This window comes from Cibotium barometz, chromosome 2, assembly GCF_041138505.1.
Source record: "Cibotium barometz isolate CiBa-2024 chromosome 2, ASM4113850v1, whole genome shotgun sequence".
Classification (NCBI taxonomy): domain Eukaryota; kingdom Viridiplantae; phylum Streptophyta; class Polypodiopsida; order Cyatheales; family Cibotiaceae; genus Cibotium; species Cibotium barometz.
The window spans coordinates 50,933,525-50,959,974 of record NC_141047.1 but is presented as its reverse complement, the minus strand read 5'-3'; the positions used below and the strand labels follow the sequence as shown (position 1 = coordinate 50,959,974).

General features: G+C 44.8%; 1 protein-coding gene across 1 annotated transcript; it reads right to left on the bottom strand.

Moving 5' to 3' along the window:
- Positions 1-2,003: 2,003 nt before the first annotated feature.
- On the bottom strand, positions 2,004-2,664 carry LOC147641197 (meiotically up-regulated gene 117 protein-like). The gene has a single exon (XM_086809976.1). It carries the CDS (start codon positions 2,563-2,565, stop codon positions 2,167-2,169), a length of 399 nt encoding a protein of 132 aa, XP_086666102.1. The 5' UTR covers positions 2,566-2,664; the 3' UTR covers positions 2,004-2,166.
- Positions 2,665-26,450: the final 23,786 nt, after the last annotated feature.

Here is a 26,450-nt window from a genome sequence, read left to right as displayed (position 1 = left end):
CTCAATCACTTCATTATCCCCTCTGTTGTTTACTTCCTGGCCTGTTGGAGACCCTCTGAGACCCAACTCCAATCCCTTAACTCGATCATGGGGAACTATCTTTGGGGGGGATCTCTCGGAAGTAAGAAGGTCAGCAAAGTAGCTTTTCAGTCATGTTGCTTGGAAAAAGAGCAAGGGGGTCTTGGCATCATCAACATCGGGTTGCTTGCTGAGAAGCTTGCAGCTAAATGGGTGCAAAGGGCCATCTTTTCTAAGGATGTTTGGGCGGACTTACTCAAAAGGGATATCAATAAATTTTGGCTCAAAGGTAAAAGATCTTGGAAGGGTTTCTCTCTTAATGAAGCCTTGTTCTCAAAGGCCGATCTCTCCCCTATAGGTAGTAAACTGTGCTGTAGGATGTGGGAGTCGTGGATGAAATACAAAAAGCTCTTCTGTTTTCAAACCTTTACCAAGAGAGGTAGATATGCCTATTCAGCTGACTCTGTGTGGTTTGGGCATCTTGTGTCTCCGATCTCCAATGAACAGTTCCAGACCAGTCTTTCTTGTTTCAAAGTTGGTATAAAGGTTTGGGGCGACTTATGTGACTCAACTGGCATGTTAAACAGGGATCAAATCTGCAATAAATTCATATTGTCCCGTAGTGGAGTTGAGTTGGTCATTCAGAGGTGTAATGCTCTTAAGGTGTCCATTCCCCCGGGGTTGAGTTGTGACTGTATAACCTTTTCGAAAGCCATCCGGTGGGGTTACTCCAATAACCTGGTCAAGTTACCTAATAACTTGCATGCAAGTAAGCTGATTCTTAAGCTCAATAAGAGATGGTCCTTGGCCTGGAACCAACATCAATGGGCCTTCCGTTTTAAGCTCATTTGGGCCTTCGCTCATGAAAGAAAACACGCCATTTTGGCCTGGCTTGTCATGCACAAAGCGACCTGGACCCTTGAGAAAGCCCTGAAGTTTGGGCATGGTAACGGCCTTTGTCCCCACTGTAATTCCAAGATTGAAACGGTCCCCCATCTCTTTTTCTCTTGCCCAGACACTAGACAATTCTTGGATGTTCTTAACAAGGCTTTTAAGAAAATTAGAAAAATCCCTTTGAGCTGGAAAGAAGTCCTCTTAGGCGAATGCCACTCACTAGACCCTTTAACGTGGCAGTCCGTCAGAATTCTGTTTCTTTGGCATGTTTGGAAGCAACGTAATGAAGCTCTTTATGGAATCAAAACTAATCACCACTTTTATCTTTTTCTTGACAGTGTACTCAAGCTAATTCATCAACTTCGGCCGAGTGGTGTTCCCATGGAGGTGGACCGGTGGCAAGAACTACCTTGGAGGAAATGGAAGAGATTCCATGTCTCCTCGCATTGTCCAACAAAGGATGCTATGATACAAGAGCTTCAGCTGGAATGTCAAACAAGACTTCAGAATTCCGAGTACTACGTCCAGGCTTCAGAAAGCTTCTGTGGGGTTCCTTAAGCCCTCATGGCCCCAATCTTCTGCTCATGAGATTTTCTCGTCTGAATTGAAGACAGTCTTGCTTCAACTGGGGTTGGCTGGCCACTGCCTAGAGCCTCAGTCTGTGCTTCAGGTTTTATATGTCAAACTGATACAGCAAAGTTGTCATGCTGCAATGTTTTTTGCCCTTAATCTTCTGCTCTCTAGGTTTAACCATCCTCTCTCCCGAAATAGAAGAGGGGCTGGCCGCCATGTGCCTCAGCAGGATTTGTCTCTAGAACTGTTGCAGCAGAATTTCTTTTTACATGTAGTAGTGCTGGCCGAACTGTTCATGATATGTTTCAGTTTTGTTTCAGAGTTTTGTCTCCCTTTTTTCTGAAGGGTTCACCAGGTCTCTGTGTCTCCCCATGGACCTTCCACATGGGATCTTGTAACATCATTTTCTTTTAATATATTCCGCTGTTTTAACTAAAAAATAATAATTATATATTCACGAGTTCTTTTAATAAAGCATTTCATAAATTCACCGACAAAAATATTCACGAGCTAGCAAATGCACAAAAGACAAAAGCGCATGTTATCAAACTTCAAAGCCTGCTCATAAAGAGAGTGAGGGAGCTCAGCTCGGGGGCGCTTATTATTTAGAGTGTAATTGTGTCGTCGCTCCGACTCGTCGACGTCGGACGAGCAGCAGCGGCAAAGAGCCTTTGGACGAACTTAACCAGAGTCCTTGCAACTGGCGCAGTAATTGAGGGTAGCCTCGCAATTTCCTCCGTCGAAAGCGTGGCTGCCGCATTTACCACAGCCGCCTCCGTTGTAGATCAGGGAAAACTCGTTCTTGAGGTCGGCACCAGTCGTGGCGGGGTAGCTGCCTTGGCATCGGAAGATGGCCGTGCAGTGGCCGGACACGCGGGACGTGTAGGCTGAGTACGTGGTGCCGCTGTCGAAGCGGTTGTAGGCTGTAATGCAATCGTTCTGGCTGACCGTGCCGCAGAGGCCGGAGCCTGAGCAGTTGTCGGAATAGGCCGAGGCACCCCTGATCATGAAACCTGACTCCGCCGCAACAAGGCAGGCCATCAACGCAACCGCCAGAAGCTGCTTGAAACGCAGCGCCATCTTGCAGAAGACAACAGCAGGCAGGCGAGCTGATAATCAATACTGATACTACGACGACGACTACTAGATAATGAGCGAACGAGTTTAGGACTTAATTTGCCTCAAATTCGCAATATTATTTATAGGCGAGCTGCTGCTTGCGTGCACGCCTCTTTTCCACGCCTTGTTTTTTCTCTCTTTCTGGAAGACGAAACTTGTCAATAGCGCCTTTTCTCTCTTTCTGGAAGACGAAACTTGTCAATAGCGCCTTGCGTGCACGGCAGTGCTTGCTATATAATAAACATATTACAGAGTGCGCACCAATTGTTTGTTGATTTTGTACGGAGGCTTTTGACGACCACCCAAATCAAGAGCCACACCGGCCCTCTCTCATTGATTTTTATTTTTTTATTTTTTTATTTATTTTTTTGGCTATCTGTAAGTGGCTAAAATGATAAAAACATGTTGTGCTAAAAGGTTCTCTTTATCCTCACATGTGGATACACCATGTCTGTCAACTCAATTGATTCTTCTTATTTGATCGAGAACATTCTTATTGAGAAACCCCCTTTTTCACTGTTAGCCAAGAACGCCGATGGTGGCAGAGCAAAGCTCGGATGGCGTAGCGATTAGGGGAATAATATATATATATATATATATATATATATATATTATTGGTGTTATGATCTTCTGAAATACATTTTGAGCATTCCTTTTCAATTTTAGTGCGTGCCTAGGATAATGCTAATATATTTTCTTTGCTACCCATGATGACATGATCACAATTGTTTTTCATTGTTGTAAAATCAACTCAAGCGCAATACCAAATGTAATTAAAAACAAGGTGCAAGTTAAAATGCCCTCAATTGGCTATTAGAGACACTCCAATCCAATGAAATTGTTATATAAAAAACCAATGGTACACTTACTACCAATAGTACTACTACATACGAACAATTCGTTTCATAGTTTCATATAGCACTCAAAAATCTCTAGGATTCTTAAGGCTCTACAAGCATATCTCTCTCTCTCTCTGTCTCTGTCTCTCTCTCTCTCTCTCTCTCTCTCTCTCTCTCGCTCACACACACACACACCCACACCCACCTACAACACATGATAGAAATTATTCTAATAACATGAACTAAAAACTTAATGACTAGCGTCTCGATTTAAAGACGAGGATTTAGAAAAGCTGTAGCTTTTGGAAACATGACTTAAATACTTAGTAAGCGGCGGCATGTGGCCTTAAATATGAGGATCTATTTATGTCTCTCTAAAAGAATTATAGCTTTTAAAGCGAGCCATAAATTTCATTCTCTTACTACTCAAAGTTTGCTAATCTTTAAATGGGAGGAACTTTCGATTTTCTATTCTGTATGTAATCTTGATAATGATAATATATTAAATTTGTTGCTTCGCCCTTTTTAGGTTTTGAATCTCTGAGTTCTATTGGTTTTTTGCAGGGACTTTGGGAAGGCAAGAAGATAATAATCAAGTTTATTCTCTTATTAATTCAGCTCATAAGTACAAATTTGTTAATCTCAATATGTTGGTAATTAATCCAATGGCTCACATATTGAGGTATCATTTTATTAAAAGTAAGACACCCATATCTATTCCCACGAAGAAGAGATATCGTTTAGTATGTAATATGTCGTCGAAACCATACGAGCACAGAGTGTCCAATAATAAGGCCTAGAGACAACAATACTTTTCATGCTCATTTTGCCAATGCCATGGGAACCATGATATAACAATATGGCTAGAGGTTGCTCTTCTCGATATCCATATGAATCATATTGCTCGTATGACTCATAGCTCTTCTATTCTCAACTCTCTGAGTCCACTAGCAATGTCACCGAGTTCTAAGAGGAATCGGTTGGGGTGGTAATACTGGGAGGTGGGTATGGCATTGGTGGTTGTATGTGTTGCCATATACATAGGCAGTGATGTGTGTGAACACACTTAGGACCGCCGGGGCACTTTTTCCCTCTTTAGGAGGTTTTTTCCCCCGGCTTATATATACGCCCATCCTTCTAGGGCTAACTTATCTTTTGTACATTGACACAATCTAATACACTTTGTGTTGTGTGCAATCTTGCTTCTTCTTCTCCAAGCTTTGTGTGCTTTCCTGCAACCCTAATTCCAACAATTGGTATCAGAGCAGGCATCGGCTCCCAGGGCTTCGCCGCCAGCACCCTCCGACCCACGTTCTCCGATTGAGGTGAGTTTTCACGAGCGCTTGCAGGTCCCTATACTCTGCAAATAAGCACATAGGGCTTGGCGTTCTCAGAATTTGCATCTGAGGTCGTTTCGGGCTCCGTTTTTGCATTTCAAGTTCTGCACAGGTGTTTTCGTCATTTTCTGCAGAAATTTCGACAGTGCAGTTTCCTGCAAAACAGGCATACGTACTCTATTGTGGACCGTGCTACATAGCACGAGTTGTTTTCTGTTCAGTCTTTCCTTCATTACAGGCAGCTTTTGCATCAGTTTCAGTCAGTGGCCATGGCTGATCAGCAATGATGTATTTCGCATGTTGTCTGCTGAAGACAAACTGGATGGAGACAACAACTACCCACTTTGGGCATACATGATGCAGCATGTTTTGGTTGCAAAAGGAGTGTGGAACATTGTGCAGGGTATGGATGTACGTCCAGGTTCTGTGGATGTAGGATCTGTTGAGGATGTTGCAGGTTCTAGCAGCTCTACTGTTGCTGCTGTTTTACCCACTACTGAACAAGCTCGTTGGGATGGTAAAGATGCACAGGCTCATGCCTTGATTGCACTTTCTGTCAAACGTAACATCACCCCACATATTCGTTCAGCAAAAACAGCAAAACAGGCTTGGGATATTCTAGCTGGTTTGTATGCAGGTCGTAACGAGGCAAAAATCGCTTACCTGCGTAAAGAGCTAGAATTGAAGATTATGCAAGAAGATGATGACATGAATGTTTTTCTTGTTGAGATTAAAGATCTCAAAGAACAGTTGATTTCTGCAGGTGAGATTATTCCTGATCATTCTCTTGTGCAGACTGTTCTTGATGCTTTACCTCAGACATATCAGACTTTTGCTTCCACATGGAGACTTCTTAATGAGGACAGACCTGATGCTGTCAAGTATGATACTTTAGTCAACAAGCTCTTGCAAGAGGCGCAATCCAGGCAAAACAGGGCCAGGCAGCGTGCAGTTGATCAAGCATTTATTGCTGCCCAGTAGCAGAAAAGAAGTGGTAAGGCAGCCCCTTCCACTGTTTCTTCTCCTATTAGTAGGTCTGCAACTTCTTCTCCTTCCACAGGTAGCAACAATAAGTCTGAGAAGGCTCTTGATAAAGGCAAGAAAAAGACCAGGTGCAACTATTGTAAGGCAAATGATCATGTCATTAAGAATTGCCCTAAGCTAAAGGCTAAAGAGGCAAAGAAGAAAGAGTCAAATGCAGCCACAATAGCGGATGCTTCTACAAATGCAGATTCTGCAAATGTTGTGCAGGATACAGAATGGGCGTTTAGCGTGTATTGCCAGTATGACCCATCTGTACATGATGCATGTTTGGCAGTTTCTGTTGACTCTCATGTTTGGTATTTTGACAGTGGTGCTACAAAGCACATTACCTCGCATCGTGATATGTTCACTTCTCTTGAGGCTATCCCTAATGGGAATACTGTCACATGTGCCAATAATGCTTCTTACCCAGTGAAGGGCGTTGGTAAAATTATGCTTACGGCTGCAAATGGCAGCGCTTTCACACTTTCAGATGCTTTGTATGTGCCAGGGATAAAGAAGAATCTATTGTCTGTCTCTGCGCTTGCTAGACTTGGACTTGTAGTCAAATTTGTGGATGACAGATGTACTGTTCATGATTTGACTTCTGGTGATACGATCATTGTATCTGGCACCTTGTTTCGTGGGCTGTATAGGCTCAATTCTTATGACAAGTGTGTGGAAGATTCAGCAAATGCAGTTTCTGATGGAAAGGCAGTTTCAGATGCAAAACTATGGCATGCTCGTTTTGGTCATCTGAACTTTGCTAGTTTGCTGCGTTTGCAGAAATTTGATATGGTTGCTTCATTGCCCCCTCTTGAGGCACCATTGAAACATGTTTGTGAAGGCTGTATTTTGGGCAAAATGCAGCGTTCTGCGTTTCCAAAGGATGGTTCTGTGCGGGCCACTCGCAAATTGCAACTTGTACATAGTGATGTATGTGGGCCAATGCAAACTCCGTCATTTGGTAAACACTTGTACTTCGTGACTTTCATTGATGATTACTCAAGGCATGCATGGGTATATCCACTGAAGGCAAAGTCCGAAGTGTTTTTGTGCTTCAAACAGTTTTTTCTTATGGTTGAAAATGTATCCAATTGTACTGTGGGCACCCTCCGTTCTGATCGAGGGGGGGAGTACATGTCTAAAGAGTTTGATGCATTTCTGGCTAGTCGTGGGATAAAACACCAATGTACAGTGCCGTATACCCCTCAGCAAAATGGTGTTGCTGAGAGGAAGAACAGGTCACTTATGGAGATGGCACGATGTATGGTCAAGAGCCAAGCTTTGCCACATGCGTTTTGGCTTGAGGCTGTCATGTGTGCTGCATATGTACTCAACAGGTGTCCCACTAAGGCCTTGCAGTCTATTACTCCATACGAAGCTTCGCATGGCAGGAAGCCTTCTATTGGTCACTTGCGTGTCTTTGGTTGCTTGGCCTATGCTTTAGTGCCTGTGCAACAACGCAGAAAATTGGATGATAAGGCTGTCAAATGCATTTTTGTTGGTTACAGTGCTGAGAGCAAGGGTTACAGATTGTATCATCCACAGTCAAAGCGTATCTTGATTAGTCGAGATGTTGTTTTTGTGGAAGATGCTGTGCAGCCCTTGTTATCATGTACCAAAGAGACAGGTGTGAGCTCACGGGATGTATTTGATACATTGTTGCCTCTATTTACAGGTGGGAATTCAAATGTAAGTCCTAATGAGGCAAATATTCAGCCTATGCAGATTTCAAATGACATCATAGATCAGCCTATTTCTGATGCAGATTTACAGGATGTAATTTATGAGGATAGGGCTGAAAATGAGCAGGCTAGAGGTATGCCTAAATGGCTGGTGCAAACCTTGCGTGATAGTAAAATTGATGCACCTATGCCTAGTCGTACTCGTTCAGGTTCTCAGCACGCCTCTTATGCATCAGATTGTTATGCTTTGGCTGTGTCTAGTATGTGTGAAGAGGAAGAACCTCTTTCATTTGATGAGGCACAAAATTCAGAAAATTGGTTGGCTGCAATGCCAAGTGAATATGATGCTATAATGAAGAATGGTACATGGTCTTTGTGTGATTTGCCTATTGGTAAAAAGGCCATTGGATGTAAGTGGGTTTTTAAGTTGAAACGAAAGCCAGATGGCAGTGTTGATCGCTATAAGGCTAGACTTGTTGCAAAGGGTTATGCTCAAGAAAAGGGCATTGATTTTGATGAGACCTTTGCTCCCACTACCATTCGTAGCATTTGTGCATTGGCAGCTCATAATGGTTGGAATGTACATCAGCTGGACATAAAAACTGCATTCTTGAATGGAGATTTGCATGAGGAGGTGTATGTATCGCAGCCTCGTGGTTTTGTTCAAAGAGGGCAGGAAAACAAAGTGTGCAGGTTGAAAAAGGCTTTATATGGTTTAAAGCAAGCTCCACGAGCTTGGTATGAAAAGATACATGCATATTTGACTGCACATGGTTTTCAGAATAGTCCAACAGAAAGCACTTTGTATGTTAAACGTGTGGATGGTGTACATCTAATCATTGCTCTCTATGTCGATGACATGCTGCTCACAGGACCAAATGAGAGTCATATTGCTGATTTTAAGGCTGATTTGAATGCCTCTTTTGAGATGTCAGATTTGGGGCATTTGCATCATTGTTTGGGGATACAATTTAAGCAGTGTGATGGAGGTATTGCTTTGTGTCAGACAAAGTATATTGAGACATTGTTGCGGAGATTTGGCCTTGAAGACTGCAAGCCTATTGCTACTCCAATGGAGACAGGTTTGAAGTTGAGTCTTCATGATGCTGGAGATCACTTTGATGTCACACTCTATCAGACAGCTGTTGGTTGCCTCATTTATGTATGCATTACGAGGCCAGACATTCAGTTTGCAGTCTCACAGGTGAGCAGGTTTATGCATAGCCCAGGGTCTCAGCATTGGAAGGCAGTTAAACGCATCTTTCGCTACTTGAGTGGTGTGAGGTGAAAAAAAGAAAGAAAGACCTGCCTCTATAGCCCTTCCACCTCGCAAACTTGGAATACACACACGAACGGGGGCACCACCAGCCACCGGCTGGAACAATTCTCGCACTTCACCACCCAACCCACGCCAGACAGACAGCCCAAAACAGGGGCACCATAGACCAAAGCAAACACCCAGTAATATATTTCCAGATCAAAACATTTCATACAAGCTTCTCTCGACACAGAAGCCTTACTCACACAACCATAAAAAACTCACTCAGGCTTGTCAGCCGAGGATACACCACATCCCTGATCACCGCGAAATCCACTCGCCTGCCTGCTGTACCAACCACACCAGAATGAACCCAGCCACTCCCGCTCCAGAAGGTGCCCACACCAGCTAACCCTCGAGTCCTCTGCGGCCCATCACTTCTGCATGTGTCGTCAGCAGCAGCAGCTACACCATCATCTCTCTCACTCTCTCTGTGCTGATCCTCTGTCAGCTCGCAACAAACCCAGGCAGCTTATCTGCCCTGCTACCGGCCCACCACCAAGCAGCCACACTTTATCTCTCTCTGCTTCACTCGGCACCCACTCTGTCCATACTGTCCTGTCTCCTAGGCGGCCCACACCAGCCAACCTGTCACCTGCAGCTTATCTGCTCCTCACTTTGTCCTCGCTAGCAGCTCCCTTTGATGCCAGCACCCGTTTCTTTCCCACAGGCAGCGCCCCACCAGCCTCTGCCTCCTCCAACCCGCATGTCCTCCATGCTTGCCTTCAGCACCTACCTTGCCCATAGGCGGCTTCCACTTGACCCATCTCTGTCAGCCAGACCTACATGTTCACACCAAGCTTGCTTCTACTGCCCAATCACCCAGTCGTCTCACCTACTAGGCGGCTCCACGTCTGTCCCTCGCCAGCCCTTAACTGTTATCTTGCGCCAAATCACAGCTGCACTCACCAAACCCTTACACTTCACGGCTGCGCCCTCTGCAAGTTCTTCTACAAGTCACCAGCCCACGTACCTTTAGCGCCAGCCTATGCGCCTTCACACCAGGGAGGTTCCCCGTCTATACGATGGCCACCAGCAGCTGCGCCTACCCATACCTGCTGCCTGTAACGCCAGCCCTTAACTGTTATCTTGCTTATCTTGTAGCTGCACCAGCTCTCTCACACGGCTTCTACACACCTTGTCTTCCAGCCGCGCACCCTCTGGCTTGAAACTGCAGCTGCGCCTGGGAACCCCCGGCACAACAAGGCGACTTCACTGCTTTTGTCTGCAGCCCACGCCGACTCCATTACTCGCCAGCTTCCAGAACGCTGCGTTGGCAGCCCTTCAGCGCTCCACGCCACCTTTTCTTTTTTAGCCATTTAATATTAAATATTTATTTATTTTACCTAAAATGGCCACTCCCTTAGCTTTCACACTAAATGCCCAATACTACCTTGGCCACTCTCTTTTGATTTGCCCATGCTTTCCATACCTTCAACACAAACCGGCTAGTGCCCATTCTTTTCTTTGACGCCCACACACTTCAAGGTCATCGAGTAGCTGGAACCATCTGCATCTGACTTCACTCCGGACAAGCCTGCCAACAGCTCAAACCAAATCTGTCCACACTAAACACCTGGCCAGGCATTCCACGGCCAAATTCTTACACACGCCACGCATCCATATGTACACTGACCAGAAAGACCTCTCAAAAAAATGCCTGACATACTTTGCCACCCCCCCATCTGCTAGAGCATTCATGCTCAACAGCATTAGACAATTCCAGTAGTCATCCACGAGGATCAAAAGGGAACAGCAACTCACCATCCCATTCCCCAGTATCCCTCAAACACCATGGCTGCATCACTGCATACCAAAGATCCACCACGTGCATCACAAAATCATTCACGTCCACTTCACCCACAACAAACCTCCCTATCTTCAAAACCTGTGGCAATCCAGCATCTAGCATCCCATCCATCAACACCTGTGAAGGCCAGGTTTCAGCATCTTGACCTTTCTGCACACCAAAATCCACATCCTCTCCATCAGCAATGTCCACCAGCACTTCCAGCTCCACTGGTTCAGGCATCTTTTCACAACCATTCAGCTCAACTGGCTCAGAATCCTTGTCCTCCAGGGACTTTGCTTTCAGCATTTCAGCAATCCGCAAAGAAGCCTTTGCCACACTCTCAGCCATATCAGCATCCATCTCCACCTCTGGCTCCTGTTCATCCAGGCTAGCAATTTCCCAGATATCATCCTCAAGCACAACATTGACCTCACAACGCTCTTTATCAGCCAAATCTTCATGCATATCTTCTTCAGTGTTGCCAACCCCCCTGGTATCATCGTCCAAAGACTCCCCAGCACCTAATCCATCAGATGGAACAACATCCACATCATCCATCGCAGGTACCATACCATCATCCAGCTGTCCCAGAAAATCCATAATGATGGAGTCTTCCTCCATGCTCTCCACATCCGCATCACAAGCCATCTTCACTTCATCAGAAGTCTCTACCCCATCCTCCTCCCTTTCTGTATCCAGCAAAGAATCATCCTCAAAGCACCCTGTATCCAGCTCCTCTTCCTTCTTATCAGCAGCCAATCCCAAGGCATCATCCTCTTTGCTTCCCTGTGCATGCATGTCATCCAGATCCCTGTCATGTACAGCCACGACCTCATCCAAAGAAGAATCCACTGGCAACTTCTCATCTTCACTTTGTTCCTTCACTTGCTCTTCATCCACCTGCACATGCTTTTTAAACTTTGGAAAAAAATCAGAAGGCATATAAAACATCCCCCTCCGTACCTGTACTGGCCTTTGAGGCTCCTGTCTAATCAAACCTTGCATAGGACTCTTACCCACCTCAACCAAATTAACCTGTATATCCCTCACAGACACAACACCTTCATAGGGATAAATACCCATTTCCATTTGCTTCAAAATCTTGCCTTCCTTTTCCCTAGCAACCCTAACAGCATCATCAAATGACCTGGGATTCTTCAACTCAACCCTGACCCTCAAATGGGGTAGCAAACCATCAATAAACAAGCTCTTCTTCAGAAACACAGGAGGAACTTCCTGCTTCAATGCCATACACCACTTACCCCACAAACATGTAAATACCTTCACAAAATCATCCAGTGATTGTCCATGTACCTGCTTCAAGATACTCAGCTCCTGCCAAAGCACACTAGGATCCTCCACTTGCTGAAATCGCTCCAAAAGCCCTTCTTTCAACCTGTCCAAGGTCAAGACACCAGCATCCCGTGCTTCAAAACCCTTCAGCCAGCTTCGGGCATCTCCCTTCAAGAAAATCCTTATCAGCTTCAGAACCTGCTCTTCATCCGTGACATGATTGCTAATGCATGCCAACTCCATCTGCTCCAAAAAGTCAACCACATCTTCACCCTTCCTGCCATGAAATTCCGGATAGGACCACATCATGACAACCTATACCAATCCCTGAGCTCTCCTCAGCGGAACACACGCCCTTCTAGGCAAAGAACAACGCCAGAGCTACTCCTCAGTCACACTATACCAGAAAGAGCCACTCCTCAGTGGGGGCACCAGAAGGATGTGAGGTGAAAAAAAGAAAGAAAGACTTGCCTCTATAGCCCTTCCACCTCGCAAACTTGGAATACACACACGAACGGGGGCACCACCAGCCACCACCGGCTGGAACAATTCTTGCACTTCACCACCCAACCCACGCCAGACAGACAGCCCAAAACAGGGGCACCATAGACCAAAGCAAACACCCAGTAATATATTTCCAGATCAAAACATTTCATACAAGCTTCTCTCGACACAGAAGCCTTACTCACACAACCATAAAAAACTCACTCAGGCTTGTCAGCCGAGGATACACCACATCCCTGATCACCGCGAAATCCACTCGCCTGCCTGCTGTACCAACCACACCAGAATGAACCCGGCCACTCCCGCTCCAGAAGGTGCCCACACCAGCTAACCCTCGAGTCCTCTGCGGCCCATCACTTCTGCATGTGTCGTCAGCAGCAGCAGCTACACCATCATCTCTCTCACTCTCTCTGTGCTGATCCTCTGTCAGCTCGCAACAAACCCAGGCAGCTTATCTGCCCTGCTACCGGCCCACCACCAAGCAGCCACACTTTATCTCTCTCTGCTTCACTCGGCACCCACTCTGTCCATACTGTCCTGTCTCCTAGGCGGCCCACACCAGCCAACCTGTCACCTGCAGCTTATCTGCTCCTCACTTTGTCCTCGCTAGCAGCTCCCTTTGATGCCAGCACCCGTTTCTTTCCCACAGGCAGCGCCCCACCAGCCTCTGCCTCCTCCAACCCGCATGTCCTCCATGCTTGCCTTCAGCACCTACCTTGCCCATAGGCGGCTTCCACTTGACCCATCTCTGTCAGCCAGACCTACATGTTCACACCAAGCTTGCTTCTACTGCCCAATCACCCAGTCGTCTCACCTACTAGGCGGCTCCACGTCTGTCCCTCGCCAGCCCTTAACTGTTATCTTGCGCCAAATCACAGCTGCACTCACCAAACCCTTACACTTCACGGCTGCGCCCTCTGCAAGTTCTTCTACAAGTCACCAGCCCACGTACCTTTAGCGCCAGCCTATGCACCTTCACACCAGGGAGGTTCCCCGTCTATACGATGGCCACCAGCAGCTGCGCCTACCCATACCTGCTGCCTGTAACGCCAGCCCTTAACTGTTATCTTGCTTATCTTGTAGCTGCACCAGCTCTCTCACACGGCTTCTACACACCTTGTCTTCCAGCCGCGCACCCTCTGGCTTGAAACTGCAGCTGCGCCTGGGAACCCCCGGCACAACAAGGCGACTTCACTGCTTTTGTCTGCAGCCCACGCCGACTCCATTACTCGCCAGCTTCCAGAACGCTGCGTTGGCAGCCCTTCAGCGCTCCACGCCACCTTTTCTTTTTTAGCCATTTAATATTAAATATTTATTTATTTTACCTAAAATGGCCACTCCCTTAGCTTTCACACTAAATGCCCAATACTACCTTGGCCACTCTCTTTTGATTTGCCCATGCTTTCCATACCTTCAACATAAACCGGCTAGTGCCCATTCTTTTCTTTGACGCCCACACACTTCAAGGTCATCGAGTAGCTGGAACCATCTGCATCTGACTTCACTCCGGACAAGCCTGCCAACAGCTCAAACCAAATCTGTCCACACTAAACACCTGGCCAGGCATTCCACGGCCAAATTCTTACACACGCCACGCATCCATATGTACACTGACCAGAAAGACCTCTCAAAAAAACGCCTGACAAGTGGCACCATACATCTTGGGTTGTTTTTGTTACCATATTATAGTAGTGATGTGTATAGTAGTGATGTGTGTGAACACACTTAGGACCGCCGGGGCACTTTTTCCCTCACTAGGAGGTTTTTTCCCCCGTGCATTGTATATACGCCCATTATCTTCTAGGGCTTGTTATCTTTCATTTTTGGCACTCATAATACACTACTGTGTTGTGCTCAAGCTTCCTCATCTTCTTGAAGTTGTGTGTGCATTCCTGCAACCCTAATTCCAACAATTGGTATCAGAGCAGGCTTCCTCCTCCCGGGCAGCATCACCGGCACCTGCCGCTTCATCTCCTCCGATTGCGACGAGGTTTCACGAGCGTCTGCAGTACTGCGCAGGCAAAATCGTCCTACTGTGCAGATTTTCTGTCAAGATTAAAATCTGCAGGACAGGTGCCCATTCGTCTGTTTTGGGCTGTGCTACATAGCACAGGTCGATTTTATACAGGTTTACCTCTTACAGACAGCATTTACATCTAGTAGTACAGTCATTGGCCATGGCTGACAACAATGATGTATTCCGCATGTTGGCTGCTGAGGATAAGTTGGATGGCACCAACTATCCATTGTGGGCATATATGATGCGACATGTATTGGTAGCAAAGGGGTTATGGAACATTGTGCAGGGTATTGATGCACGTCCTATTGTGGCTGGGAATGCTGCAAACACATCAGAAACAGGTACTGTTGATGATGGTGCAGGCACAAGTGCTGTAGCAGCTGTTCGAGAACCACCACTTTCAGCAGAGCAGATTCGTTGGGATGGTAGAGATGCGCAGGCTCATGCCTTGATTGCGCTGTCTGTCAAACGTACCATTATCCCACATATTCGCTCCTGCAGGACTTCTAAGGATGCTTGGGATGTACTTGCCACATTGTATCAGGCAAGAAATGAGGCTCGTGTTGCTTATCTCCGAAAACAGTTGGAGAGTGAGCATATGAACGAAGGTGATTCTATGGATAGCTTTTTGACAAAGATCAAGGATTTCAAAGAGCAGCTCATTTCTGCAGATGAAATCCTATCAGACAGTTCACTTGTGCAGACTGTTTTGAATGGTCTACCAGATTCTTATCAGGGTTTTGCTTCCACTCTTCGCTTGATGATGAAAGGCAATCCCAATGCCTTATCATTTGAGGAGTTAGTTTCTGTTTTGCTGCAAGAAGACCAGTCAAGGCAAAACAGGAATATTATGCGTGTCGCAGATCAAGCTTTCGTTGCTAGTCAGAGAAGCGGGAAAGGTAAAGCTGGCTTTTCTTCTAGTAAGCAGAAATCTGCAAATGCTGCGCAACCAAAGAAGGAAGACAAAGATGAGAAGAAGGGTGACAAACAGAAGACATTTTGCAAGTACTGTAAGGGAAATGATCATGTCATCAAAGCGTGTCCTAAGCTGGCTGCGAAAGAGGCTAAGAAGAAAGAGGCTAGTATGGCTGTTTTGCAGATGCCTCTCCTTCTAACAATGAATCTGCTAATGTTGTGCTAGATACAGAATGGGCATTCAATGCGCAGTGCAGTTATGACCCATCTTTGCATGACACATGTATGTCTGCAGTAGATTCAGATGTATGGTACTTTGACAGTGGTGCCACTAAGCATATCACCTCGCAGCGCAGTTTATTCACTTTCCTTGAGTCTGCTCCCACAGGGAATACTGTCACTTGTGCCAATAACTCCTCTTATCCCGTTGAAGGAGTTGGACAGATTGTGCTGAATGTTGCAAATGGCAACACCTTTACACTTTTTGATGCATTGTATGTGCCAGGGATCAAAAAGAATCTGCTGTCAGTCTCCGCATTTGCCAAAACAGGTTTGGTTGTAAAATTTGTGGATGACAGATGTACTGTTCATGATCTCTCTTGTGGTGACATCATTGTAGCATCTGGTTCACTATGTCGAGGGCTGTATAAGCTCAATATGGATGGCAAATGTGTAGAGAATTCAGCATGTGCTATTATGGATACGCAGGCTATTTCAGATGCAAAACTGTGGCATGCACGTTTTGGTCATCTAAATTTTGCAAGTTTGCTGCGCCTGCAGAAATCTGAAATGGTGTCTTCTTTGCCTAAGCTTGAAGCACCTGTCAAGTATGTTTGTGAGGGCTGCATATTGGGTAAAATGCAGCGTGCTTCCTTTCCCAAAGATGGGTCAGTGAGAGCTGAACGCAGATTGCAGCTTGTTCACAGTGATGTTTGTGGTCCCATGCAAACTCCATCATTTGGAAACTACCTTTACTTCGTGACTTTCATTGATGATTTTACCAGGCATGCATGGGTATATCCTTTGAAGGCAAAGTCCGAAGTGTTTTTGTGCTTCAAACAGTTTTTGGTTATGGCTGAAAATGTGTCAGAAAGTAAGATGGGCACCCTCCGTTCAGATCGAGGGGGGGAGTATATGTCTTCAGAATTTAATGCATTTCTGGCTGAGCGTGGGATAAAACACCAATGTACAGTGCCGTATACACCACAGCAAAATGGTGTGGCTGAGAGAAAAAACAGGTCTCTCATGGAAATGGCAAGATGTATGGTTAAGAGTCAAAGTCTACCACATGGTTTTTGGCTTGAGGCTGTCATGTGTGCCACTTATGTACTAAACAGGTGTCCCACCAAAGCATTACAGGTTGTCACTCCATATGAGGCTTGGCATAGCCGCAAGCCATCTGTTGGCCATTTACGTGTTTTTGGTTGCCTGGCATATGCATTAGTGCCTGTGCAACATCGCAGAAAATTGGATGACAAAGCTGTCAAATGTATTTTTGTTGGATATAGTGCTGAGAGCAAAGGCTATCGTTTGTATCATCCACAGACAAAGCGCATTTTGGTTAGCCGTGATGTTGTATTTGTGGAAGATGCAGTTCAGCCCTTGGTTTCATGTACTAAGGAGACAGATATCAGCTCACGTGATGTCTATGATACATTGTTGCCTCTTTTCAGTAGTGCACAGTCAAGTGCAATACCTCATGAGGCAGTTTTTCAGCCTATGCAGGTTTTAAATGATGGCACACATCAGCCTATATCTGATGCAGATGTGCATGATGCACTTGAGGATGAGAGACAAGAGATTGAGGGCTCTAGGAATATGCCTAGATGGCTGGTGCAGACTTTGCGTGACAGCAAGTTGGATGCCCCTTTGTCTAGTCGCACTCGTTCTGGCTCTCATGGTGCCTCTTATGCGTCAGATTGTTATGCATTGGCTGTTTCTAGTATGTGCGATGAAAGTGAGCCTGTTTCATTTGATGAGGCACAAAGTTCAGAAAATTGGATGGCTGCTATGCAAGCAGAATACGATGCTATTATGAAGAATGGTACATGGTCTTTATGTGACTTGCCCCCTGGAAAGAAGGCCATTGGCACTAAGTGGGTATACAAATTGAAGCGTAAGCCTGATGGCACAGTGGATCGCCATAAGGCTAGGCTTGTTGCAAAAGGTTATGCTCAAGAGAAGGGCATTGATTTTGATGAGACCTTTGCTCCCACTTGTCGTATGACTACCATTCGTAGCATTTGTGCATTGGCAGCTCATAATGGTTGGAATGTACATCAGTTGGACATAAAGACTGCGTTCTTGAATGGAGATTTGCATGAGGAAGTGTATGTATCGCAGCCTCGTGGTTTTGTTCAAAGAGGGCAGGAAAACAAAGTGTGCAGGTTGAAAAAGGCTTTATATGGTTTAAAGCAAGCTCCACGAGCTTGGTATGAAAAGATACATGCATATTTGACTGCACATGGGTTTCAGAATAGTCCAACAGAAAGCACTTTGTATGTTAAACGTGTGGATGGTGTACATCTAATCATTGCTCTCTATGTCGATGACATGCTGCTCACAGGACCAAATGAGAGTCATATTGCTGATTTTAAGGCTGATTTGAATGCCTCTTTTGAGATGTCAGATTTGGGGCATTTGCATCATTATTTGGGAATACAATTTAAGCAGTGTGATGGAGGTATTGCTTTGTGTCAGACAAAGTATATTGAGACATTGTTGCGGAGATTTGGCCTTGAAGACTGCAAACCTATTGCTACTCCAATGGAGACAGGTTTGAAGTTGAGTCTTCATGATGCTGGAGATCACTTTGATGTCAGACTCTATCAGACAGCTGTTGGTTGCCTCATTTATGTATGCATTACGAGGCCAGACATTCAGTTTGCAGTCTCACAGGTGAGCAGATTTATGCATAGCCCAGGCATTAAGCATTGGCAGGCAGTGAAGCGTATCTTTCGCTATTTGAGTGGTACTCGGCATCTTGGGTTGTTTTATCCCAAGGGGGGATCATTGCCGCCAGATTTACATGCTTTTTCAGATTCTGACTGGGCTGGTTGTTATGACACACGCGTGTCCACGAGTGGTTTTTGCTTCATGCTTGGAAGCTCATGCATATCATGGTTGAGCAAGAAGCAGCCTACTGTGGCCACTTCTAGTTGTGAAGCTGAGTACAGGGCAGCTTTCACAGCTACGGTTGAGTGTGTGTGGCTCAAACGCCTTATGGCTGATTTGGGTGTTGGGCAGCCATCTGCCACCACCATCTTCACTGACAGTCAGAGTGCATTGGCAGTTGCACGGAACCCAGTGTTCCATGCTCGTACGAAGCACATTGAGGTGCACTACCATTATGTCAGGGAGAGACTCTCTGCAGGAGAGATCAGTTTGGCTTATGTGCCAACACAGGATAACCTTGCAGACCTTTTCACAAAGGCTCTGCCTCGTGAGAAGTTCGAAGCTTTTCGCAAAGCTTTGGGCTTACTCCCTTTTGTGGATTCGTCCACATAGCTAGACACTTCCCTATACATGAGTGCTAGCTCTTGTTCACCGCATCACTCCAGGGGGGATTTGTTACCATATTATAGTAGTGATGTGTATAGTAGTGATGTGTGTGAACACACTTAGGACCGCCGGGGCACTTTTTCCCTCACTAGGAGGTTTTTTCCCCCGTGCATTGTATATACGCCCATTATCTTCTAGGGCTTGTTATCTTTCATTTTTGGCACTCATAATACACTACTGTGTTGTGCTCAAGCTTCCTCATCTTCTTGAAGTTGTGTGTGCATTCCTGCAACCCTAATTCCAACAGTTTTATCCCAAGGGGGGATCGTTGCCGCCAGATTTGCATGCTTTTTCGGACTCAGATTGGGCTGGTTGCTATGACACAAGAGTGTCCACAAGTGGTTTTTGTTTCATGCTCGGTAGCTCATGCATATCTTGGTTGAGCAAGAAGCAACCTACTGTGGCCACTTCGAGTTGTGAAGCTGAGTACAGGGCAGCTTTCACAGCTACGGTTGAGTGTGTGTGGCTCAGACGGCTTATGGCTGATTTGGGTGTTGGACAGGAGTCTGCCACCTCTATCTACACTGACAGTCAGAGCGCATTGGCAGTTGCGAGAAACCCAGTTTTTCATGCTCGCACAAAGCACATTGAGGTGCATTATCACTATGTCAGGGAGAGACTCTCAGCAGGAGAGATCAGCTTGGTCTATGTGCCAACACAGGACAACCTCGCCGATCTTTTCACAAAGGCGCTTCCTCGTGAGAAGTTCGAAGCTTTCCGCAAAGCTTTGGGCTTGCTTCCCTTTGTGGATTGATCTACTTCGGGCATGGCACTCCCCTATACACATGAGTGCCAGCTCTCGTTCACACCATCACTCCCAGGGGGGATTTGTTGCCATATACATAGGCAGTGATGTGTGTGAACACACTTAGGACCGCCGGGGCACTTTTTCCCTCTTTAGGAGGTTTTTTCCCCCGGCTTATATATACGCCCATCCTTCTAGGGCTAACTTATCTTTTGTACATTGACACAATCTAATACACTTTGTGTTGTGTGCAATCTTGCTTCTTCTTCTCCAAGCTTTGTGTGCTTTCCTGCAACCCTAATTCCAACAGTATGTACATACCTTATGGTACGGGATTTTGATATATTATGTGTTGGTTGAGAAGCATTTGGTATGGGTGGTAGGGCTAGTGGTTGCTTTGGCATCGGGAGGAGCGTTAGTTGTGGTGACGGGTTTCCTTGGTACCAAAACAAAGGGCTAGCCTTGGGGTTTCCCTTGAGAGACTGGTCCTACCACTGCGCTCACCCGAATGCTTGAGAAGATTCTTTGCCAACTCGCCCTCCATGCTCATGTCCTTGACGACTAGGAGTCAACTACCCGGAGTCAACTAGCCGAATCTAGTTGGGCACCCTTGGTGGATGAGTTTTTAAGAAATTATAGCTTGTACATAGTGATGTATGTGGTCCTATGAGAACACTATCTATTGGGGAATATCTCTACTTCGTCACTTTTATTGATGATTACTCCAGATATAGTTGGGTGTATCCATTAAAGCAGAAGTCAGAGGTTTTTATATGCTTTAGGCACTTCGTATTCATGGCTGAAAATGCATGTGAATGTAAAGTTGGAACCCTTTGTTCAGATCGAGGGGGGGAGTATATGTCCAAGAAATTTCATACATATATGGCTGAAAAAGGCTTAAGGCATCAATCTATAGTGCTATACACACCTTAGGAAAATGGTGTGGCTGAGAGGAAGAACATGTCTCTCATGGAGATGGCACGATGTATGGTGAAAGCCCAAGATTTACCTCATGGTTTTTGGTTAGAGGCAACTATGTGCGCAAACTATGTGAAGCTTAGCATGGAAGGAAGCCTTCTATGGCTCATTTGCATGTTTTTGGTTGTCTTGCTTATGCTCTTGTGCCTGAGCAACAACGTAGTAAGCTTGATGATGATAAGGCAGTTAAATGCATATTTGTGGGATACAGTTCAGAAAAGCAAGGGATATATACTCTACCATCCAGCCTCAAAGCAGATTTTGGTAAGTAGAGATGTTGTTTTTGTCGAAAACTCGGTTCAGCCCATGCTTTCATGTAAAAAACAGTAGAATGTATACTCACAGGACATGTTTGATTCGCTCCTACATTTGTTTAATGGAGGGCAGCCATATGTAGAGCAATTGAATGCTCAACCAAGTGCTAAAATTCAGCCTCCAAATCAGCCTTTTGATGAGGCAATTATTGAGGATGTAGTGGATGAGGAGAGAGCAGCCATAGAAGAATCTAGGCATATGCCAAAATGGCTTGTGCAGACATTGATGGATAGCAAGTTAGCAGCCCCTTTACATAGCAGAACTCGTGCAGGTTCTCATCATGCAGATTAATCTCATGTGGATCATGTTCTCATTTCTACTTTATGTAATGAGGAGGAACATGTTCCTTTGAGGAAGCACAGGATGATGATCATTGGATACATGCTATGCTATGCAGGATGATGAGTATTGGGGATACAGGATGATGATCATTGGATACATGCTATGTAGGATGAGTATAACTCTATACTCAAGAATGACACCTGGTATTTGATAGATCTACCTCATGGCAAGAAGGCCACTGGTACTAAGTGGGTTTACAAGTTAAAATGCAAAGTAGATGGCAGCATTTATCGCCCTACAAGGCCAGACTTGTTGCATAGAGATATGCCCAGCAAAAGGGCATTGATTATGATGAGACCTTTGCACCCACATCTCTTTTCTGAAGTTTTCTCTCTTTCTCGAAGAAGAAACAACTATGCCTTTGCGTGCACGGCAGTGCTTGCTATATAATAAACATATTACAGATTGCGCACCAATTGTTGATTTGTAAGGCTTCTTGAAGATTTTGTCCTTCCAAAATATAATAAACATATTACAGATTGCATACCAATTGTTGATTTGTAAGGCTTCTTGAATATTTTTTCCTTCCAAAATCAAGAGCCACACCGCTCATTGACTTTTTTGCTATCTTTTAGCATTACGTAAGTGGCTAAAATGATAAAACATGTCATGGGGTGGCTACGATGATAAAAGCTTCTCTTTATCCTTGCTGCACATGGATAAAGCATGTTTGTCAACTCAATATATAAATATTGGTGTTATGCACTACTTTATAAAGTTTAAGACACTATTTATAGAGAATTTGGTGAATTTGAAGGTCAAAGGCTTGAGATAGCTCCTATTTCCAAGGGGCTCTATTGTTCCTCTACTTACATCTGTGTTTCGTTGGCTCATTTTCTCCCATGGCTCCTAGCTTGAGGTGGATCTAAAGGAGTCTACCCTTCTTAACTAGGGACCACTTTGTTGTTAAGTACTGGTGGTTTGCTGGGATCAAAGGCTTGGTGGGTTTAATGAGGTGTCGTTTGATGTCATGTAATTGATTTTATTATTTCTAATCCAAATTGAGGTTACATGAGGTTACATCCAAGGTTCTTAGTGTTTCTAGTATAGGTCTAAAAAATGGTTTCAGATAAGTGTTTTTTAGTGCTAGGCTCACGTGTCCAGGTTAATTTTTCCAAGTTCACACCTCTAGACTCACTTCTCTAAGCTTACGTATTATTTGATCTCATGTCTCTAGGCTCACGTATCTAGGCTCGTGTCTCTAGGCTCATGTGTCTAGGCTTACGTATCTAGGTTCATGTGCCAAGCTCACAGTAGACGGATATTAAGGCCTGAAATGAGGAAGACAATTCTTGCTTATGATGTTTTTGAAAAATGGGAAATTGATGCTGTTGGACCATTGCCTATTACTAGCCGAGGGAAGTGCTACATCTTGACTGCAGTTGATTACCTTTCTAGATGGGTAGAAGCAAAGGCAGTGAAACAAATTACTGCTAAGGAGATGGCAAAGTTTGTATATCAGGATATCTGTTGTAAATTTGGTGTGCCATTGGAATTGCTTTCTGATCAGGGTCCAGGTTTCAGAGCAGAGCTTATGGATTATTTGTGTACAAAGATGAAGATCAGTTGCGTAGTTTTACCACACCTTACTATCCACAGTGTAATGGCCTGAATGAGCGTTTCAATAGTGAATTGATCAAGATTTTATCCAAGGTGACAGAGCAACAAGGCAAGGATTGGGATCTGGAGTTGCCTGCTGCCTTGTAGGCATACAAGACAGCAATTAAAACTGGTACGGGTTTCACTCCATTTCATCTTGTTTATGGGAAGGAAGCCTTATTGCCTATTGAGGTGGAGATACCAGCTGTTAAAATATTGGAAAAGCTTTTGGAAGAGCCTAAAGATGCCCTTAAAGAGCAGCTGTTATATTTACAAGAAGCACAGCTGAACAGGGGATAATGCTTTGAAGCATTATGAAGATATGCAGACAAGGACATTGGAGAAGTTCAACAAAAAGATTAAAAGCAAAGGAATTATGAAGGATGATTTGGTATTACGTTATAATAGCAGGCTGGATAATTCCTTTCATAAGAAGTTTCAAATTAAGTGGGAAGGACCCTTCTTGGTGATGCAAGGACCCTTCTTGGTGATGCAAGGATTTGCAAATGGCACCTATCAATTGGCAAATTTAGATGGGACTTTACATGCTTCCAAGGTAAATGGATACAGGCTAAAGAAGTATTATCAATGATTTTATATTCACGTGATCACAATTTTTTTTTGTTAATAACATGTGTTAACATGTTATTAACATGTTAACATGTTCTCAAAAAAGCCGGTGGCAAGCGACCTGGTAACCGGATAAAATCCTGCCGAGCTTTTGCTATACCCGGTGGTCCCGCCGGGAAAACCTAAACCCCGGCGGGTGTCCCGGCGGGTCCCGGCGGGGTTGTCATCCAGCCCGACGGGGTACAATTTCCTATATATATGGGCCCGGGGGGCCCTTTGGGAGTTCATTGCTGACAGCATACACAAGTAATGAAACTTGTGTGTGTGTGTGTGTGTTTGTACGGGCAGCCGCCCACTGTCGCAATGCGCGGTAGGATGTGGGTGGTCCGCCACACGAGGGATGTGTGTGTGGGTGTGTGTTCGTGCGGGCAGCCGCCCATTGTCGCAATGCGCGGCAGGATGTGGGTGGTCCGCCACATGACAGGTGTGTGTGTAAGGCCATTCTTCGGAATGGTGCTTACCCTGGGGCACTTAGTCGTCGGTAACGCGGCTAGTCTGTGTCCTATGGTAAGTATGGCACGCCGTAGCGGTACTAGTCGGTAACGCGGCAAGCATAGTATCGTTATGGCGATGTCACCTTTCCTTCCCTTCCCTTTGTCAAATGCGGACATATGGTCGGTAACGCGGCCAGTGTATGTTCGTATCCTATTCGTATTTCCATAGAATCGGGCGGCATTTTGTCGTTAACGCGGCAAGTTGGTGTCGTTCGCTAGTGCATAAATTGTTTTTTGCATATTGCGGCATTTGATCGTTAACGCGATCGAAAAAATGTCATAAATTTGCTTGCATATTACGGCATATGATCGTTAACGCGGTCAAAAAAATGTCGTAAATTTGTTTGATTTGACTTGTATTGTTTTTGTTGTGTTTGATCCATGCGATACTTGGTTGTTAACGCGGCATGAGTATTTCATGGATCAAAGTTTACATCATATTGTCTAAACGTTTTATTTTATAATATCGTGATTCGTAACTCGAAAAATATGAATATCTCTCTCTCTTCCTACCCCCCCTCTCTCTCTCATGATACACTTCACAACTCTTTCTCTCTCTCTCTCTCTCATGATACACTTCACAACACGATAGATGTGTAGATAAGGATTTCTTTTTTTTTCTCTTAAAATATACATCATTCCTAATAATTTCTTTTTTCTCCCTCTATTTACTTAAAAATTAAAACAGTACATTATTTTCCTCTTTAGGAACTCACAAAAACATTAAAAATGTCATCTAATGTTTCTTCTCTCTATCTGTCACAACTCTCTCTTCCTCTCCTCTCTCTCTCTCTCTCTCTCAAGATACACTTCACAATTCTCTCTCTCTCTCTCTCTCTCTCTCTCTCTCTCTCTCTCTCATGATACACTTCACAACTCTCTCTCTCTCTCATGATACATTTCACATCTCTCTCTATCACGATAGGTGTGTAGATGAGGAGTGCTTTAGGATTACAAAACATTATTTTCCTCTCTTTAGGAACTCACAAAACTATTAAAAATGTCATTTAATGTTCCCTCTCTCTCTATCTGTCACACCTCTCTCTCTTCCTCTCCCTCTCTCTCTCTCTCTCTCGTTCGATAATGTATACACTTTATAAGCAATAATGCACTTGTTGCGGTTGTCTCACGTTCGATAATGTATTGCATGATGTTGAGTTCAGTAATATTGTTTGATATTCTGTTTTTGTTTGATCATTGATAAGTAATGATACACTTGTTGCTGTTCTCTCACGTTTGATGATGTATTGGATGATGTTGAGCTCATTAAAATTATTTGATATTCCGTTTTTGTTTGAACATTGATAAGTAATGATACACTTGTTGCTATTCTCTCACGTTTGCTTGATGTTGATTTCAGTAATGTTTGATATTCTGTTTTTTTGTGTTTAGTGATATTTGCTAGATTTACGAAGACGACCAACATGCTTTCCCCCGAAGAGCGTAAAATCGTTCTACGAGCAATTCGCATTGAAGCAGTCATCATAGTGTCATAATGTGCTGATGATGTCGTCAAAAAAATCAATGAGTCTGAGATACTCATGCGAGATATAATAGACTAGATATGGGAAAATGCACAGCGTCGGCTTTTCGAAGCGGAGGCAACACTGAGTTACTTGATAGACAGAAGATAGCAGATTTCAACCATCAACATATAACACGAACCATTTTGGGGAGCATGTGTGTAGCCATGCAGTGATCTTAGAGATGCTGCCCCGCCTGAAGCTAATATGCAACGTCTACAGTTATGGGACGTTGTATGGAGCGAGCAAAGAGCCAAGAGCAAGCGCATGAAGGCGTTGGATGCAGAGTCCCTCCCCAAAAGAGTGCGCATTGCCCAGGACGTCGCTGCAACGTCCAGCCAGGCAGATGCAAGTGGTACAGGTGTCATTAATCGTACCATCTACAATTCTATATGCACACATCTCATTGGCATCCCGCACGAGGCTCTGTTCGAAGGGCGAACAATTGGCTCTGGTGTTTTTGGCACAGTAAAAGAGTATACAGTTAAAGGTATATCATTTTTACCGGAGCACATTACTTTTTGCGGAAAGCACTACAAAGGAGAAGACAGCGCCAAGTTCGAGAGCTTCCAGGCAGAGCAGGGCATGCAAGTTCTACACCCATCGATTGTCAGGTGTATTGCCTTTACAAAAGAAACTCCTTGGATCACTATTTTCCCGTACTATAATGGCGGTTCTCTTGGTGATACTCTTCTGAAGGTTCCCTTCAGATTCAGTGAGTTCACCAGAGTAATTTTCCGTTTGGATCGAGGATGGAGACAACCCCCGCCTGATAATATTCCTTTAAGTCATCTAGAACTTTCTAAAATAAAACAAATAGTAATAACCATGCCACATATTATGCATGCCTTGGTGGAAGGCCTAGCGGCAGCACATCTGGCAGGAATTGTACATACCGACCTACATCCATTCAATGTAGTGTTGGATTTT